Source organism: Pipistrellus hanaki (genome assembly GCF_964339955.1).
Source record: "Pipistrellus hanaki genome assembly, chromosome: 2".
Lineage (NCBI taxonomy): Eukaryota > Metazoa > Chordata > Mammalia > Chiroptera > Vespertilionidae > Pipistrellus > Pipistrellus hanaki.
In genome coordinates, this window is record NC_140504.1 from 168,056,191 (window position 1) to 168,072,656 (window position 16,466).

Sequence of the window (16,466 nt, forward strand, 5' to 3'; positions counted from 1 at the left end):
ACAAGTTGCATTAAAAATATTAAACAGTTTAAGCATTAAAAAATGTTTAAATTAAAAGAATCTCCAGAAACTGTAGAAGTCTTAGTGGAAGGCATCTCGGGTTGGACTGATAGCTGACCTTTTCAATTCAGTCCATTAGAGCTTGCTCATTTATTAAAATGTAGAATTACTACAAATCAGCCCAGTGTTGAAGGGAAGTATTTAATTCAGAAAGGTTATATTGATCAAGTATATTAGGGCAGCATTGCTCTACTGCATTAACATGAATCAACTCTGCGTGGCACATCTGCATCATTAATCATTTAGAAGAATAGGCAGTACCTAGACTAACCCATAGTTGCCTGCTTGTGTCTTTTGCTTTAAAAACAACCATTTCAGCATTATCATTAGTAAAAAAAATTCCATTATCTTACATTGATTATTGACTTAAAAAATTTTCTTCTGCAATTTCGTATTTTTTATTTTTATGTGATAACTTCTTCTCAAGTAAAAACAAAATAAATAACCATTTAGACTTCATGTAAGGGAAGTATAATTACTACAACTAATTCTCTAAATATCTGTTCTAATTTCAGTAGGTGTTAAGTGGGGAAATGCCACTGAATTTATACTAAAAGCAAAAATAATGATTTCTTAGGAAATCCAACCTATTTATATATTCCAAATATAAAAATGGAACCATATCTAAATAATGAAATCAATGGATCATTATTTCTCATTCATTGAGCACTTGTTTGCCTGGCATGATTCTAGGAGCTTGGGATATACCAATAAATAAAGCAATAAAGATTCCAGTGGCAGCAGACTATATATTTAAAAGTGTGTGTGTGTGTGTGTGTGTGTGTGTGTATGTGTGTATGGGGTAAGTACAGGTGAAAATGAATATGGGGAATATGATGGGTTGGGTGGGTCAGTTTTTAGTATATGCTGGTCAGGAGATTTCTTATCATTTGAAAGATGACAAAAATATTATTTGTCTGGTAATTACAAGTTTCACTTAGTTGCTAAGAATATGCCAAGCTTTAAGAGTTAAGAAGTTAGCCGAAACCGGTTTGGCTCAGTGGGTAGAGCATCGGCCTGCAGATTGAAAGGTCCCCGGTTCTATTCCAGTCAAGGGCATGTACCTTGGTTGTGGGCACATCCCTGGTAGCGGGTGTGCAAGAGGCAGCTGATCGATGAATCTCTTTCATTGATGTTTCTAACTCTCTCTCCCTCTCTCTTCCTCTCTGTAAAAATTCAATAAAATATATTTTTCTAAAAAAAAGAGTTAAGAAATATGCGTCAGATTCCATCCCAGACCTCAGGGAATATGCAGCTGAGCCATGGAAGGGAAAAAAAAAAGTAAAAATAATGAGCATTATAGTGTTATAGATGTGTCGATAGTATAATAAAGTGCATAGATCATTCTCTAATCTGATGTCATTACTTTTCTAATTATGATAAGCAGTCTATTTAAACTATGGCTCTTAAATCTTTTAAACATCAAAACATTGGTTTATATTTATATTATTTTAGATTTAGACTCATATGAATTGGTTTTTTTCTCTCCACACCTCTGCCATGGCTGGAGTGGCTCAGTTGGTTGGAGCATCATCCAGTACACCAAAAGTTTGCAGGTTTGATCCCCTATTGGGACGTATGTGAGAGGCAACTGATCGATGTTTTGCTCTCACATCAATGGTTTTCTGTCTCTAAAATTAATAAAAGTATGTCAGGTGAGGATTAGAAGGAACAAAAACACCCTCTGATCATCCATCCTGTCCAAACTTGTTACAAATTATAATCAGTGGCATTTTCAACCACTTAATTATCTAAATGGAAGGTTTTTATTCAGCATCCTTCTAGCTACCCATCATGTACCCCCTCTCAAATATATAATGACTACCTATAAAACATGCAAGGTGCTTTGCTAAGTTCTAGAGATACAACAACGAATAAGCCAACAAACTTCTGACTTCTAGAAGCTTTCATTCTGGTAGAGGAAATTAATAAGTAATCAAATAAGATGTCACATATAATATATAACAGTGGTTCTCAAACTTTTTAGTCTCAGGACCCCTTTCCAAATTTATTGAGGACTCCAAAGAGCTTTTGTTTAATGAGTTAAACCTGGTATTTATCAGGTTAAAATGAAAACTGAGGGATTAAAAAATTATTTATTTATTGACTTAAACCGGGTGGGAATGTCTGGGACGTATAAGGCCTGTGAAATCATTTGGTCTGGCCCTGCCAAGGCAACCACAGGCAGACTCAAAATTCAATAAATTCAGGAGTTTTTTCATAGCAATATACACTTGTATTAAGTGAATAATATTTTTTGAAATATGTTATAAATATCCAAATGGCCCTTGGCAGAAAAAAAAGTTTCCCCAGTCCTGACTTAATATGTCATTAACAAACTAATTCTACTAATAACATCTTATGAGGGAAGTAGTCATTTTCCCAAATAAGCAAGCAAGCAAACACACACACAAAAAAAACAACCCTCAGAAGAATGACATCTTTTAACATCTTTGTAACTTTTTAAATGTTTGGCTTAATGGAAGATAGCTGGATTCTGCATTCAGACTTTTGTGCTATGTTGTTTTGGTTGAAGTACATAAAGAAATTATAGTTTCATGCAGATATACACTGAAAGGAAGAAAGAAAGGGAGGGAGGGAGGGAGGGAGGGAGGAGAGAAACATCAACATGTCATCAATTGGTTGCCTCCTGCATGTGCTGGCCTGGAATCTAACCCACAGCCCTGGTATGAGCCCTTGACCAGGAACCAAACCCTCAGCCTTCCAGTGCACTGGAGAGGCTCTACTTAGCTGAGCCAGCCGGCCTGCTTTATTCTTAATCTCAAGGTCCCAGTCAAAACATGGAAGTCCTCAAAGTTGGTAGGCCACGTTCTCCAACTTTTGGCCTTATAAGGCTGTTTGTTTTTAGTGTATAGAAAACAGAAATTTCTCACAGTTCTAGAGGATAGGAAGTCCAAGATCAAAGTGCCAGCAGATTTAGTGTTGAGTGAAGATGTGTTTCCTTGTAGATGGGCATCTTCTCATTGAATCCACTCGTGGTAGAGGGGTGAGAAAGCTCTCTGGGGTCTCTTTTATTTATTTTTCCTTTTTATTGAGTTTATTGGGGTGACATTGGTTAACAAAATTATACAGGTTTCAGGTGCACAATTCCATTACACATCATCTGGATACTGAATTGTGTGTTCACACTCCAAGTCAACTCTCTGTCTATCACCATTTGTCCCCTCTATATTTTTATTTTTAAATAGACTTTATTTTTAGAGCAGTTTTAGGTTCAGAGGAAAATTGAATAGAAAGTACATAGGGGTTCTTATATACCGCCTGCCCACACATACTGACAAGGCTTTTGAGTAATTGCTTAGTCACAATTCCTCTCCTGGAATTTACAATTCTGCTAGAAGAATAGTGGCCATAAATACCAGGCTTATCTTCTGGATGTTTGTCTTCTCCTAGATCTTGCCCTGTTAATTCTTTACTACCATTTTTTTCTGATAGGTTCAGCCAGTTGTTTTTAAATAATTATTCCAGCTTTTCTAGTTCTCAGTGGAAAGGTAAGCTTGGCTATTATTGAACATAGTTATTCCCTTTGTTAGAAATTGCAATGAGTAGATTGCATATTTAGAAAGGATAGAAGGGTAATTCTAGTAAGGAAATTTACAACTAATAACCTCTTATTAGCATCATGGTTTAAGATTTTACTTTCAATATTACAGAGCTATATTGTAGAAGTTAATATTTTAATTTTTGTAACTTTTATTCTAGCTCGTGATGCTGATGAGCGAGAGAAGTGGATCCATGCCTTAGAAGAAACCATTCTTCGGCATACTCTTCAGCTTCAAGTAAGAGCTTTCATATGGCTTATGGATAATACATTAGTTTTTGTTTGCTGTTTTCTCAAATAACTGTGATATGATGTAATGAAAACTTTTCATTTCTGAGTCACTTATTCTTGCATTTACAGTGTTATAATATACTAGTGGTCCCGTACATGGATTCATACACATTGAAAGGAAATTAAGTAGAAGAAATATTTTAATATTACTATTTGCCGTTTTTCTATAGTGTCAGAGAGTAAAGAAAATTAGTAAAATGTATATGAAAATAATGTATAAATTGATTAATAAATAAACAATAACAACATAGCAACAATAAAGACATATAAAAAAACATGATAAAAAATCAACAAAAATATGATATAAAAAGATTGATAAAAACAATGTCTGGTAAATTGATTAAACTTATTCTATTATAATATCTTCCTGTATACCACATTAAGAGTGAAAAAACTTTTAGAGTGCTTGACTAATTTTCCTTGTGATGAAGTTTTTACAACTTTAATGTCACACACTCTTTGACCTCGAGAGAAAGCAACATATACCTGATCATGTCCGAAAACGGGTTCAGGTAGGAATATTCCTACTCTGTCTAGAGTTTGTCCTTGTGATTTACTAATAGTAAAAACAAATGTTGGCATCATGGGACACTGTCTTTGAATTAATTTAAATGGGAGGCCAGTGTCAGACAGGGACAAATACTGAGCATGCACGAGTCAATGTTTATTTTTAAATTATCAGTGCATGTCATATGTACCGACTGGTTGGTCGAACGGATGGTCAAACAGATGACTGGTGGGTCACTTAGCCTTTTATGTATAATTCTACTATATAAAAAGCCAAGGGCCATCACAACTGAAACAACTAGACGGATGACTGAACATGGGCTGTGTGAGGCGACCAGGCCGGCAGTGGGGTTAGTGAGGGATGACCAAATGACTGAACAGCAGGCTGCGTGGGGCAACCAGGCCAGCAGGGGGGGCAGTTGGGAGAGACCAGGCCAGTGAGGGGGGCAGTTGGGGACCACCAGGTAGGCAGGGGGGCCAGTAAGGGGCAAACCAGGTTGGCGGGGGTAGGGGGGACAGTTGGGGGCAACAAGGCTAGCAGGGGGGCAGTTAGGAGCCTTCAGGTCAGCAGGCAGAGGCAGTTAAGGGTGATTGATTGCTTTGATCAGGGGGTGCAAGTAGGAGCAATCAGGCAGGCAGGCAGGTGAGCAATTAGGAGCCAGTAGTCCAGGATTTTGAGAGGGATGTCTGACTGTCAGTTTAGACTTGATCCCTGGGATTGGGCCTAAACCAGCAGTCGGCCATCCCCTGAGCGGTCCTGGATTAGAGAGGATGCAAGCTGGGCTGAGGGGACCCCCTGCCGAATTTCGTGCACCAGGCCTCTAGTCTATATAATAAGAGCCTAAATGACCCTTATGGTGGAATGACCAGAGCAACCAATCACTTTGATGCACACTGTCCGCCAGGAGGTAGAAGCTGGATTCATGGCTGGCCAGCAAAGTGGCAGTGGTGGGAGTGGAGAGTGGGCCTAAGCCGGTAGTCAGACATCCCCTGAGGGGTCCTGGAATGTAAGTGGGCTCAGGCCAGGCCCCCATGCAGGAATTTTGTGCATTGGGCCTCTAGTAGATAGTAAAGTTGTAGTCATTTTCTTGTGCTTTCTGTAGGGTAAAAATACTGATTTTTGTTTAGAAACAAGACAGTGTAAGGCAATGTTGAAGGGAAGTGCTATGTTAAAATGTGTCAGATTCCTTTTTTAAATTTAGTACCTATAGTTGGTTATTGATATAACCAAATTACATAAAAAGCATTGACAACAGATATGTGCTGAGAAGTTGACTGATTTTTTGTTAACGGATTTGGCAATTACCATATGTGTTGGATAGTACTCTTTGAGATGAAAGGGAAAGAAAAAACCCAAACTGGCTAAAAAAAAAAAAGCAAATCTCGCTTAAGTATGGTTTGAAGTAGGCACTTAAACAATGTCATGAGTACCCAGACCCCCCTTCTCCATTTCTTGGTTCGTGTTCTGGGTTGGCTTCATTTTTAGTTAGGTTCTCCTTTTCTTTTTCTTTTTCTTTCTTTCTTTTTTTAATATATTTTATTGATTTTTTACAGAGAGGAAGGGAGAGAGATAGAGAGCTAGAAATGTCCATGAGAGAACATCGACCACCTGCCTCTTGCACACCCTCTACTGGGGATGTGCCCGCAACCTACGTACATGCCCTTGACCGGAATCGAATCTGGGACCTTTCAGTCTGCAGACCGACGCCCTACACTGAGCCAAACCGGTTTCAGCTAGGTTCTCCTTTTTTTGGTGTTAAGGTGGTTGCAACAATTTCATCTTACTCTTCTTGGAACTTTCTAGATGTGATAGGATTAATAGGATTTGTGCTGATCATCATCAGTCATTTTCCCAATCCTGACCAACCACAGTTTTGTGGTCATGCAGTATGTTATCTGCTTCTTCAGAACACATTGCTGATGGGGTGGAAGATGGTTGTGGTTTCCCCCACACCCCTGTAAAGTCAGAATAAGGAACAAAAGATGCTGGGTGACAGAAACAACAAATGTCTACTCTGCCGTACTGAAGATAGTTTTCTGTGTTTATTCTCCAATGAAAGAGCTTATATTGTGGCATACATAGGATTTTGTTTTGACTTATAGGATTGAATTATAGAAAACTGATCTTTTATGACCCTTTCTCTCTACTTATCTTTGTCCCATACCAGGAATTGGCTTGAAAAGACAAGGCACAATAGGGCATCCTACAACATGGGGAGCTCCCCATCACTTGAAAGTGTTCAAATAGATGTTTAAAAAACATTATTCCAAGATATGGTTATTAAGAGATTAAGAAATGAATACAAGCTAATTTAGGAGATTACAAATTACTGTATGAGCTATGCTATTTATTTATTTTTTATGATAATGATGAAAAACAATATACAATTTTTTCATTATAGTTCATATTCAGTATTATTCAGAATTAGTTTCAGGTACACAACATAGTGGTTAGACAATCATATACTTTACAGAGTGGTCCCCCTAATATTTCAAGGAACGCCCCTCCCATCCCCCCGGCCCATACACAGCTATTACAATATATATATATTTTTTCCTTCATTAACCTCTTTCTGGTCACTTCCATCCTCCAGCACATGCCCTTACCTCCCTAGACTCTGTGTCCATTGGTAATGCTTATATGCATGCATACAAGTCCTTTTTTCTCTCCTATTTCTATAAAAAATATTTGTCATCTATGTCTGAGATGACATAAGAGGAGGATGTGATTTTAGGTAAACATTAGTGGACTCTGGCTGAAATAATATTTTCGAAAGTAGTACATAATACTTGAATTCTGTATAAAATGTTCTTTGCATCTTTAAAACTATAGGTAAAATTGGCATATTTTTTACTCAATAGACTTCTTGTTATATTATATTAAATACCCCCTCACTCTGAATCTTAGTGTTTATATTTTTCGCAGATTATTTTATGTAAAACAGCCTGCATTTGGTGAGATGCAGTCAAGGGAAATTTAGAATTTTGTGGGGTTTTTTTGTTTTTTTTGTTTGTTTTTTTTTAGTTGTATGTTTTTCTAGTTTTATTGAGAGAAAATTGACATACATTACTATGTAAGTTTAAGGTGGGTGTTCAGTATAATTGGTTTTTTTTTTATACTTGATCACCATAGTCTGTTTTTCATTCTGAACAACAACAATAAGTGCCAGTTTAATTTAATCATTTGATTATGTAGTTCAAAAATAAGGATTGAAGATCCTTTAATAAATGACTAGGTATTCAGTTTTCATATATGGGTTTAAGGCATTGATCACTTAACTTTTTTCTAAAATAACTTGTAGATTTCTTTAAAAACATGGAGTTCCCAAATTTGCTTAGAAGTCCTACAGTTTCTTAGAATAAAATCAGTAAAGTTGACATGTATTGTGCAATTACTCTTCATTATAAATGCTACATCTTTTATGTACATTAACTTTACACAAGGATTAGGAAAATGAGAACTATGTATCTATATCAAATAGTTATCTCTAGTATGAAACTGTGGACTATAGCTGTGACCTCTTTAAATATATACGCAACTGAAGAAAACTCATTAAGAGACTGTCATAAATCATATTCTCAATTGTCATCACTCTTAATCTTAACACTTGAACCTACCAATAAAAAACTGATAATTGTATCTAAATTATCCAATTAAATTTTTACTCAACTATTTACATTAAACTGTCAAAACAACAGTGCATTAGATTTAGAAACTAGTGATCTATGATGGTGGTGATGGAAGATTTGGAGGATACTTCAACAAAAAATAACACTTGGAAAGACACTGTTAAATACAAAGTCCTCGATGACCTACCCCATCTGTCTAGTTGGGGAGATAAGGCCTAAGCACATGAAAGAACTGCTAAGCAAGAGTTATATAAATAAGTACTCTGTCTCTTATATAAGGGTCAAACAATACAATACATAGACAGAATTAGAGATGTAGGCTTTTTTCCCCTGGCCTGGAGAACTGTGTGGTCAGCTAATATTAAGTTCTTTGGCCTGCTCAGGTACAAAATTAGCTTCTAGAAAAGCACATACTAAAGAAAATTTAAAAGGGTGTCATTGTAAGTTGTTGGATATTGAACATGTCCATCTGGCAAATGAATGGTTTTTTTTCTACATTACTGTTTAGAGTTTAATATTTATCACAGAATTACTTATCTTCAAAATCTATTCCCATTTGAGATCCAGGCATTTGGCTAAATAACTGAGGATATTATGTTTAACAAAATCAGATACACAGATCCTCGCCTCATTGAGCTTATAGTCTGGTGGTGAATAAACATTTATCAAAGAATAATGGAAATAAAACAAATAACCTGATTAAAAATGGGCTGTAAATCTGAATAGATATTTTTCCAGAGAAGACATACAGATAGCCACCAGATACATGAAAAGATGCTCAACATTGTTAAAGATCTGGGGAATGCAAATCCAAACCACAGTGAGAGATCAATTCACACTCCTTAGCATGGTTAGAATTCTTTAAAAACAAAAAACAAGAATAACAAATGTTGGTGAGGTTGTGGAGATAAGGGATCTCTTGTGCACTGTTGTGCAACCACTTTGGAAAACAGTATGGTTGTTCCTTAAAAATTAAATATAGAACCTCCATATGATTCAGTAATTTCACTTCTGGGTATTTATCTGAAGAAAGCAAAAACACTAATTTAAAAAATGCACCCCGATGTTCATTGCAGCATTATTTACAATAGCCAAGATATGGAAACAACCTAAATGTCTATTGAAGGATGAATGGATAAAGAAATTGTAATACACACACACACACACACACACACACACACACACACACAATACGGAATATTACCGTGTTTCCCCGAAAATAAGACATCCTCCGAAAATAAGACCTAGCACATGGAAAGATAAGACATCCCCTGAAAATTAAGACCTAACGCAACTTTGGGAGAAAAAAATTAATATAAGACACTGTCTTATTTTTGGGGAAACAGGGTATTTAACCACAAAAAAAAAAAGAATGAAATCTTGTCATCTGAGACAATATGGATGGACCTGGAGGGCATTATGCTAAGTGAAATAAGTCATAGAGATAGACTAAATTAAAAAAAACCAACAAGCTTATAGATATAGAAAATAAATTGGTGGTTGCAAGAGATGGGATTGGGGACAGGTGGGAGAAAGGTGTGAAAATGTTTTCTTTTTTTTAGTTTAAGTAAATTGAACAAAAAATTTTAAAATAATAATGCAAATAGAAAGCAGAACAGTGTTTGGAGGGATTGACTGCTTAAGGAGCACTGGGAAATTTCATGACGATGGGAATGTTCTATGTCTTACTTGATGGTTACATGTGTGCATATACTTATCAAAATATATTGAATTGTACATCTAAAATGGATGCATTTTATTGTATTCAAATTCAATGAAGTTAATTAAAAAGGAATAACTCAAATACAAGTAAAATAGCTATGATAAGTTTCACATAGGAGAGTTGCTTGAGCTGTGAAAACATAATAGGAAGAATTCACATAGACAAGGAGGAGATGATGATGAGTAGAAGTAAATTAAGTGAAGGTTGGGATTGGTGTCAAGGGAAAAAGTATAAAAGACAGAAATAAAAGCATGTGCCAAGGTCTCGAGGTTGGAAGGTCTGTGGCAAATTGTGGAAACTTGAAAAAGGTCATTGTGTTGAAGTACAGAAAATGAGGGAGTGGATCCCTAGTCGGTTTGGCTCAGTAGATATAGCATCAGCCCGGAGACAGAAGGGCCCTGGGTTTGATGCCTATCAAGGGCAGTACCTAAGTTGCAAGTTCCCCGGCCAGGTGCATGCAGGAAGCAACCAATCAATATGCCTCTCTCACATCGATGTTTCTCTCTGTCTCTCCCTCTCCTTTCCATTCTCTCTAAAATCAATGAGGGGAAAAATATCCTTGTGTGAGGATTTACAAAATGAAGGAGTGGAAGGTATACGATGGAGCAAGCAGGCAGGTAGGGCTAAACCTTGTAGGCCATTATTAAAGACTGACCTGTATCCTAAGTACAGTGAAAAGCAGTTGAATTTCTTTAACTGGGGACTTGGGGTGTTGAGAGTGTAATGAAATTGGAGGAGCGAGGGTAGATTCAGGAAGACTTCACTAAGATTATTGCAAGCGGCTGGACCTGTAATTGTGTGGTGTTGATGGAGAAATGTAGACAGAACTGATAAAGTATTTAGGAGGTAAAAATGACAGTACTTGGTGATGGATTGAATGTGAAATGAGGAAGGCAGTAAGGGCTGCTTGGTTTATGGTTAGCATATTAGAGTGGATGGTAGTGGTTTTTGTTTACTGAGATAAGGAACTCTGGAAGAGGACCAGACTTTTGAGGACTGCATGCCGGAAGAAGGGAGTGTTTTTATGTTGTACATTTTGAAAAAACTTACATAAAATAAACTGAAGGTATCTTTAACACGGAGTTCAGCATTTATTGAGCCTTTTGTGCAATTTGTGCTATGCTAGTTGTTGTAGGGGGTACCAGAATTTGAAGTGAAGACCTTTGGATTCCTGAAGCATCTTCACGAGCCACCTACATGCCTTATGGAGCTGTAGCACAGCAGCAGACCCATGCTGTTTCCCTGGAGTTTTGAGTAAAACAGGCACCAATGCTTTTGTTTACGTTACTGTGTCTCCTCCCCCCTCTCTCCTTCCCCCTCTTCAGCCTTCCCCGGCAGGCGAAACAAACAACTTTCCGGAAGTAAGCAAAGGCGCCCCACAGCTGACTAAATATCTGGAGGTGGTAAGCTGGAAGCCGCCTCCACATGTGTGTAAAGCACGTTGACATCTGTGAGCCTGTGACCCGGTTCTCACGCAGTCGCCACGCGATTGGAACCGCCTGGCTGAGCTCTCTCCGGGGGGCGGCGGTCGCCTGTCGCCTGTCGGAGGCGTGGGCGTGGCGGCCCCCCGGCCTTACGTGCCCCGCTGGTGGCCGGCCCTCCCGCCTCTCCCAAAACTGGCCTGGCCAATCGTCAGCCTCCCACCGCCTACAGCAGGTGCCCCATGGCCAATCGCCAGGGGTCTCTTTGCCAGGAGCGACAGGCCCAGCCAATCGGGGCGGCCCCTAGGCCGAGGGGGCGGGACGGGGCAGGGTAGGGGTGAAGGGGTGGCCCAGGGGCCCACTGGACCCGGCCGCACGGACCGCACGGCATCCCTGCGCGGGGGGAGCGGAGGGGTGCGCACCGGAGGGGTGCTTGCAGCGGCCCCGGCTCCCTCCCCTGGAGGCACCGAGGGCGGGGGCCTGGCGAATGGCTTACTTGCTGGCCAGTTGCGGAGTGAGTAGACCACGAGGGGCCGGGAGAGGGGCCGGCCCTCACCCCTGAGCGCCCGGGGTCCCTGCTGCCTGCCCGGGGCCGTGGGCGCCCAAGTCGCTCTCTCCGGCCTCCTGCCCGCGCCCTCCGGGGTGAGTAGGACGACGTGGCCGCCCGGGCCTCTTCCCGGGCAGCGCTCACTTCCTCGCCGCAGGAGTAGGAGGCTGAGGTTGGGGCCTCCTGTCCCACCCAGTCACTCGCCACCAAACCAGATTGGGGAGGATCTTCTCTGTTTCGATTCATTTTTTGGAACTCTTCCTTCGAATGCTGTCTGAAGGTGTTTATTTTAAACACAAAAGTTAAGCTTTCTCTTAATGTGAAAGCCTAATTTGACCAGTAGCCCATTAATGGAATCTCCAGTTGCGGGCCATTTTCTGTTGTTTTATTTTTGGGATTGTGTTCTTACCTGGCCTAGTTTTGGGGTTGTGTAATGATAATGGGTGTTGTGTGTGCATGCGCGCAGGTTTTGTGCTTTTTGGGTAGCTTGTGCAAAAATATTGAAAGCTTTGGAACAGTTGTATGGGGCTAGGTTTAGGTTCTCAGCACAGCTTAGTTATGGAAAGTTAAGAATAATGAATAGACTAGGAAGCATGTTTGGAATCATGTATTTTTTTTTGCAGCGTTCATACTCTGTTTTGCTATGAATCTAAGAGATGTTTTGCTAATTGGAAGTAACATGGTTTTGCTTGTTGATTAAATTGTTTACTTCTAGCTATGTAGGAAATTAAAAATCAAGTAATTATTTTCCAAGTTTCAGTGGAGAAACTAAGAGGAATCTTATAATAGTAGTTGCTGTTTTAAGAGCTTTTGTAGGGAATTTTAACTTGGAAATTCTTATCCACTATCTGTGAATCATTATCTCTCAGAATATTGCCTGTATTGAACTGAGCAGGTGATAAAGCCCTTTAATGAATAATATTAACATCTCATTTGCTTTTACTTAATTTTTCTCCCACTTTTGTGCAGTCCAGCAAGAGACAACTGAAATAAAGATACCATATTACCTTTCCTAGCACAGAGAAGATATAAACCACTAAAAATCAGATTTTTGTTCTGAGAGGCTTAAATGGGAAATAAGAGGTAACAGAGAAGCTGGATCTGTTTTCAGATCGTCTTGAGTTTGGTTTTCACAGAGATGACTTTATCAGGTGCTCCTCAATAAAATAGGCTGCAAAGGTCACATCTATTTTGATATTTCTAAAGTTCTGGATGGTATGTGTTGTTTTTTTAATGTGAAAAAAGATTGTTTTTGGTGTGATAATCTAACCACTTAACTATCCACAATTGAAACGAAGATCAGCAGAGAATTTAGTTCAATGTAAATTTGAAAGAAAAAGCATTGTGATACTAACATTCTGCTGATTGGAAAATCTGGTGGTGGCATGGTTTGCAGTCTATTGCTTGAGAAAGGGGGTATCAGACTTTTATTCTAAAAAGCAAATTCTAGAATGTCCCTGGAGAGATGTCAAGTTCTATCAGTATCTAAACTAACTGATACTTAAGGGCATTCTATAGAAGAAGTTTTTATGATTACTGTAATGTTCTTAGCCTAAAATTATATTTAGGCTGGGACCGGTTTGGCTCAATGGATAGAGCGTCGGCTTGGGGACTGAAGGGTCCCGGGTTCGGTCAAGGGCATGTACCTTGGTTGCGGGCATATCCCCAGTGGGGGGTGTGCAAGAGGCAGCTGATCGATGACTCTCTCATCGATGTTTCTGACTCTCTAACTCTCTCCCTTCCTCTCTGTATAAAATCAATAAAACACATATTTTTTAAAAAATTATATTTAGGAAGATTTTTCAGTAAACATTTAAACAAAGATTACATTTGAAGGAATAGTTCTTAGGCTGAAAATACAACAAAGCCAAGCCTTTCATAGCTCTTTTTTTTTTTTTTTTTTGTCTTTTCACAGCCTTTTCTTTCTACTTAGAATTATAATTACACATAATTGTGTCAAGTGATAAAATTTCCAGTTGTTCCTTTAACACACAGCTTGTGTATTATTTTTTCTTTGTTACTTTTTCCTGTTTTTCATCAGGCATAGCAAGTTAGAATTACTCTTGACCTTTGTGTGCTATAACAGCACTTGTTCGTATCTCCATATTACATCACTAGATTGCACTCTGTTTTTTTTTGTTCACATATCTGATACTTATATTATACTCCAATCTCCTAGAAACCAGAGGTCTTTATTCCTTGTTGTATCCCCATGGCCTTTGTCCTTAGTCCAGTCTTGGCACATAGTGCTCAGTGCTTTTTAAATGGTCAAAATAGGTCACTTCATTTCCTAAGTGTGCAAACCTTTGGCTCAGTTGCACTGGAATTAGGTTTATGCCTGTAAGTTAGAAATGTTTCCTAAGTCACCCTTCCTCTCTGAAATCAATCAAAAAAAAAATTATATATATATTTTAAAGATGTTTCCTAAGTCACCAAGCTCCCTAGTGGCTGCCACACTTGAGAGACAAGATTGGAAAAAATGTTTAAAAACTATGTTATAAATGATGAGCAGATTTGCAGTTATTAATCTATAGTGTCCTTAAAGATATCCTTTGAATGTGATGATAGTACCTGGCACATAACAGATATTCAGTGAATATTTGTATCACAAAGGAATAGTAGTGGTGCTGAGTGTGTGTGTCTGCACATGTGAGAGAGAGGGTGTCAGGGAGAAAGACTGACCCAAACTTGTCCTTTCTACATTGGAGTTCATTTATTTCAGGAGACACAATTACAAACTTTGCTTCTTTTCTCTATTGAATGAGCGACTTAATTTATTTTTTCCAAAATGTGCCATCGAACCAAGTTATTCTGCGTACTCAGTTGTTTGTTTGTATTCTCTGTATTCCAGGGTTTAAAATCTGCTTGCATAAGTCTTTCTCGGTTTCAAGGTTACACTAAATTATAGAGTTTATTATTGTTTTAACATTTTTTTGTCATACCATGGAGGACTTGGCTGCCATTGGAACCTATAAGTTCTTATTGCCTTTACTTAAATAAAATGAACTTTTTTTAAAAAAGTAAGTGGACGCCAGGTTTTTCCAATATGATGAGGTGTTTACTCACCTTGTTTATCTGAAGATATGACTTCATAGAATCCCGAAATTGGAAGGGATCTTGGAATTTTTATTCAACCTCTACCTACTTCTATAGTGGAGGTAATAGACTCAGAGACTTGTGACTTGCCCAAGGTCACACAGTTAGAGAATAGAACAGCTAGGACTAGAGACCTATGATTCTTGCTCTTTTATTCTTTTGTTAGAGAACTAAGGTGCTGCTCTCCGACCATGGCTTACTTAACTCCCCAAACTCCAGTAGTTTTTCCAGGTTAGCTGCTAATTTTGGTTTCAGCATCTAGATCTGAAAAATATCACCTTATACTTCTCCAAGAGAATGTTATTCCTCATTTTGGCATCATCCTGTTTTCCAGTCTCTCTTGGTGCTTGTTCTAACCCTGCGTCTGGGAGATACCTGCCTTTTCTGGTTATTCTCCATTTTTCTGCAGTTCATTCTCTGCCTTTCTTTGCTCTCAGCTTCAGGAGGCTGACCTTTACAGCCTGTGTCACCTGGCATCCTTTATCCTCTGGCTTCTGGTTAGAGTTAACGGAAGATTGAAGAAAGAGAGAAACTTTGCAAATATTTAATCTTGCTCCTTTTCTGATTTGATGCTTTTCTAGCAGTGGCTGTTTCCTACAACTAGAGTGTCCTTTGAGTAGCTCCTTTGATTGGTCCATGGTTAACATTGTTTCCTTCCTTCTTCCTTCAGTTAAGGATGATGAAAGCTACCCAGCCTTTTCCTAATTTCTGAGCACTTCAGCATGTCTTGTTAATTTCTTTAACCCTTCCCTCTTCTCCTAGTCTAGGGGTGTCGAACTCAATCAGAGAAGGGGCCAAAATCTAAAATCCAGCCTAAATTGTGGGCCGAATGGTTTACTGAACAGTCATAAACTGACAATGTCATAAACTAACAGCGGAATGCAGTGATGACAGCGCGGTGCGGGCCACATTGCAAGGCCTGGCGGGCTGGATTTGGCCCGCGGGCCTTGTGTTTGACACATGTGTCCTAGTCACATTAAGTAGAAGTTCAGACACCCATCTCATTATGCTGTTTCCAGTGGGGCCCACTGCTATAATACGTTCCCCCTTCCCATCTCTGTCCAAATCCTGACCTCAAAAAGTTACCTCTGTGAAACCTTACTCATCCCCTTTAACGTTCTCCTTGGTATCTCTTAGTACTTTTCTCATAACACTTATTTTACCATGCTTGGACCAGTTATTTGTAGATAGATGTTTATCTCCTCTAATGGATTGGAAACTTCTTAGGGCAGGGTCTATATCTATTTCATCTTGGTTTTCCCCAAATCGCCCAGAATATACCATAATCATAAGAGATTCCTACTGAATAAATCATTGTAACGCTGAATTCTAAGCCCAGAGTAATATGTGTAAAGCAGTGCTCATGAGATTTGTCACGAGAGAATGAGCTCTTAGAGGGACAGGTTAGTTGTCATTGCCAGGTCTTACGATACCTTGCCTTCTATTCAATTTTTTATTTTTTCTTAAAAACTTTTAATTAGCCTTTAAAAATTCAGTATCCAGACTTATAAAATAAAGCATTTAAATAACTAAGTTTTTTTCATTAATACTTTATTTATGATCTACAAGAACTTCTTATACTTGACTACCTTTTGTTTAAAAGCCAACAAGTAAACACATTCAGAATTC

The 16,466-nt window shown here is 38.6% G+C and overlaps 2 protein-coding genes across 11 annotated transcripts in view; one reads left to right on the forward strand and one right to left on the reverse strand.

Moving 5' to 3' along the window:
• CC2D1B (coiled-coil and C2 domain containing 1B) overlaps positions 1-16,466 on the reverse strand; it is a 502,063-nt gene that overhangs the window by 42,657 nt on the left and 442,940 nt on the right. The gene's annotated exons all lie outside the window — the stretch shown is intronic.
• Positions 1-16,466, forward strand: part of OSBPL9 (oxysterol binding protein like 9) — a gene marked incomplete at its 5' end in the record, with an annotated part of 108,616 nt that overhangs the window by 42,112 nt on the left and 50,038 nt on the right. For 5 of the 10 annotated variants that reach the window (XM_084872897.1, XM_084872899.1, XM_084872896.1 and 2 more), the window contains one exon: positions 3,784-3,860. In XM_084872897.1, the coding sequence (XP_084729023.1) occupies positions 3,784-3,860 (77 nt within the window). Of the gene's footprint in view, positions 1-3,783; positions 3,861-11,527; positions 11,837-16,466 lie in introns of those variants that run through there. The other 5 variants (XM_084872903.1, XM_084872902.1, XM_084872901.1 and 2 more) reach the window with 5 other exon arrangements.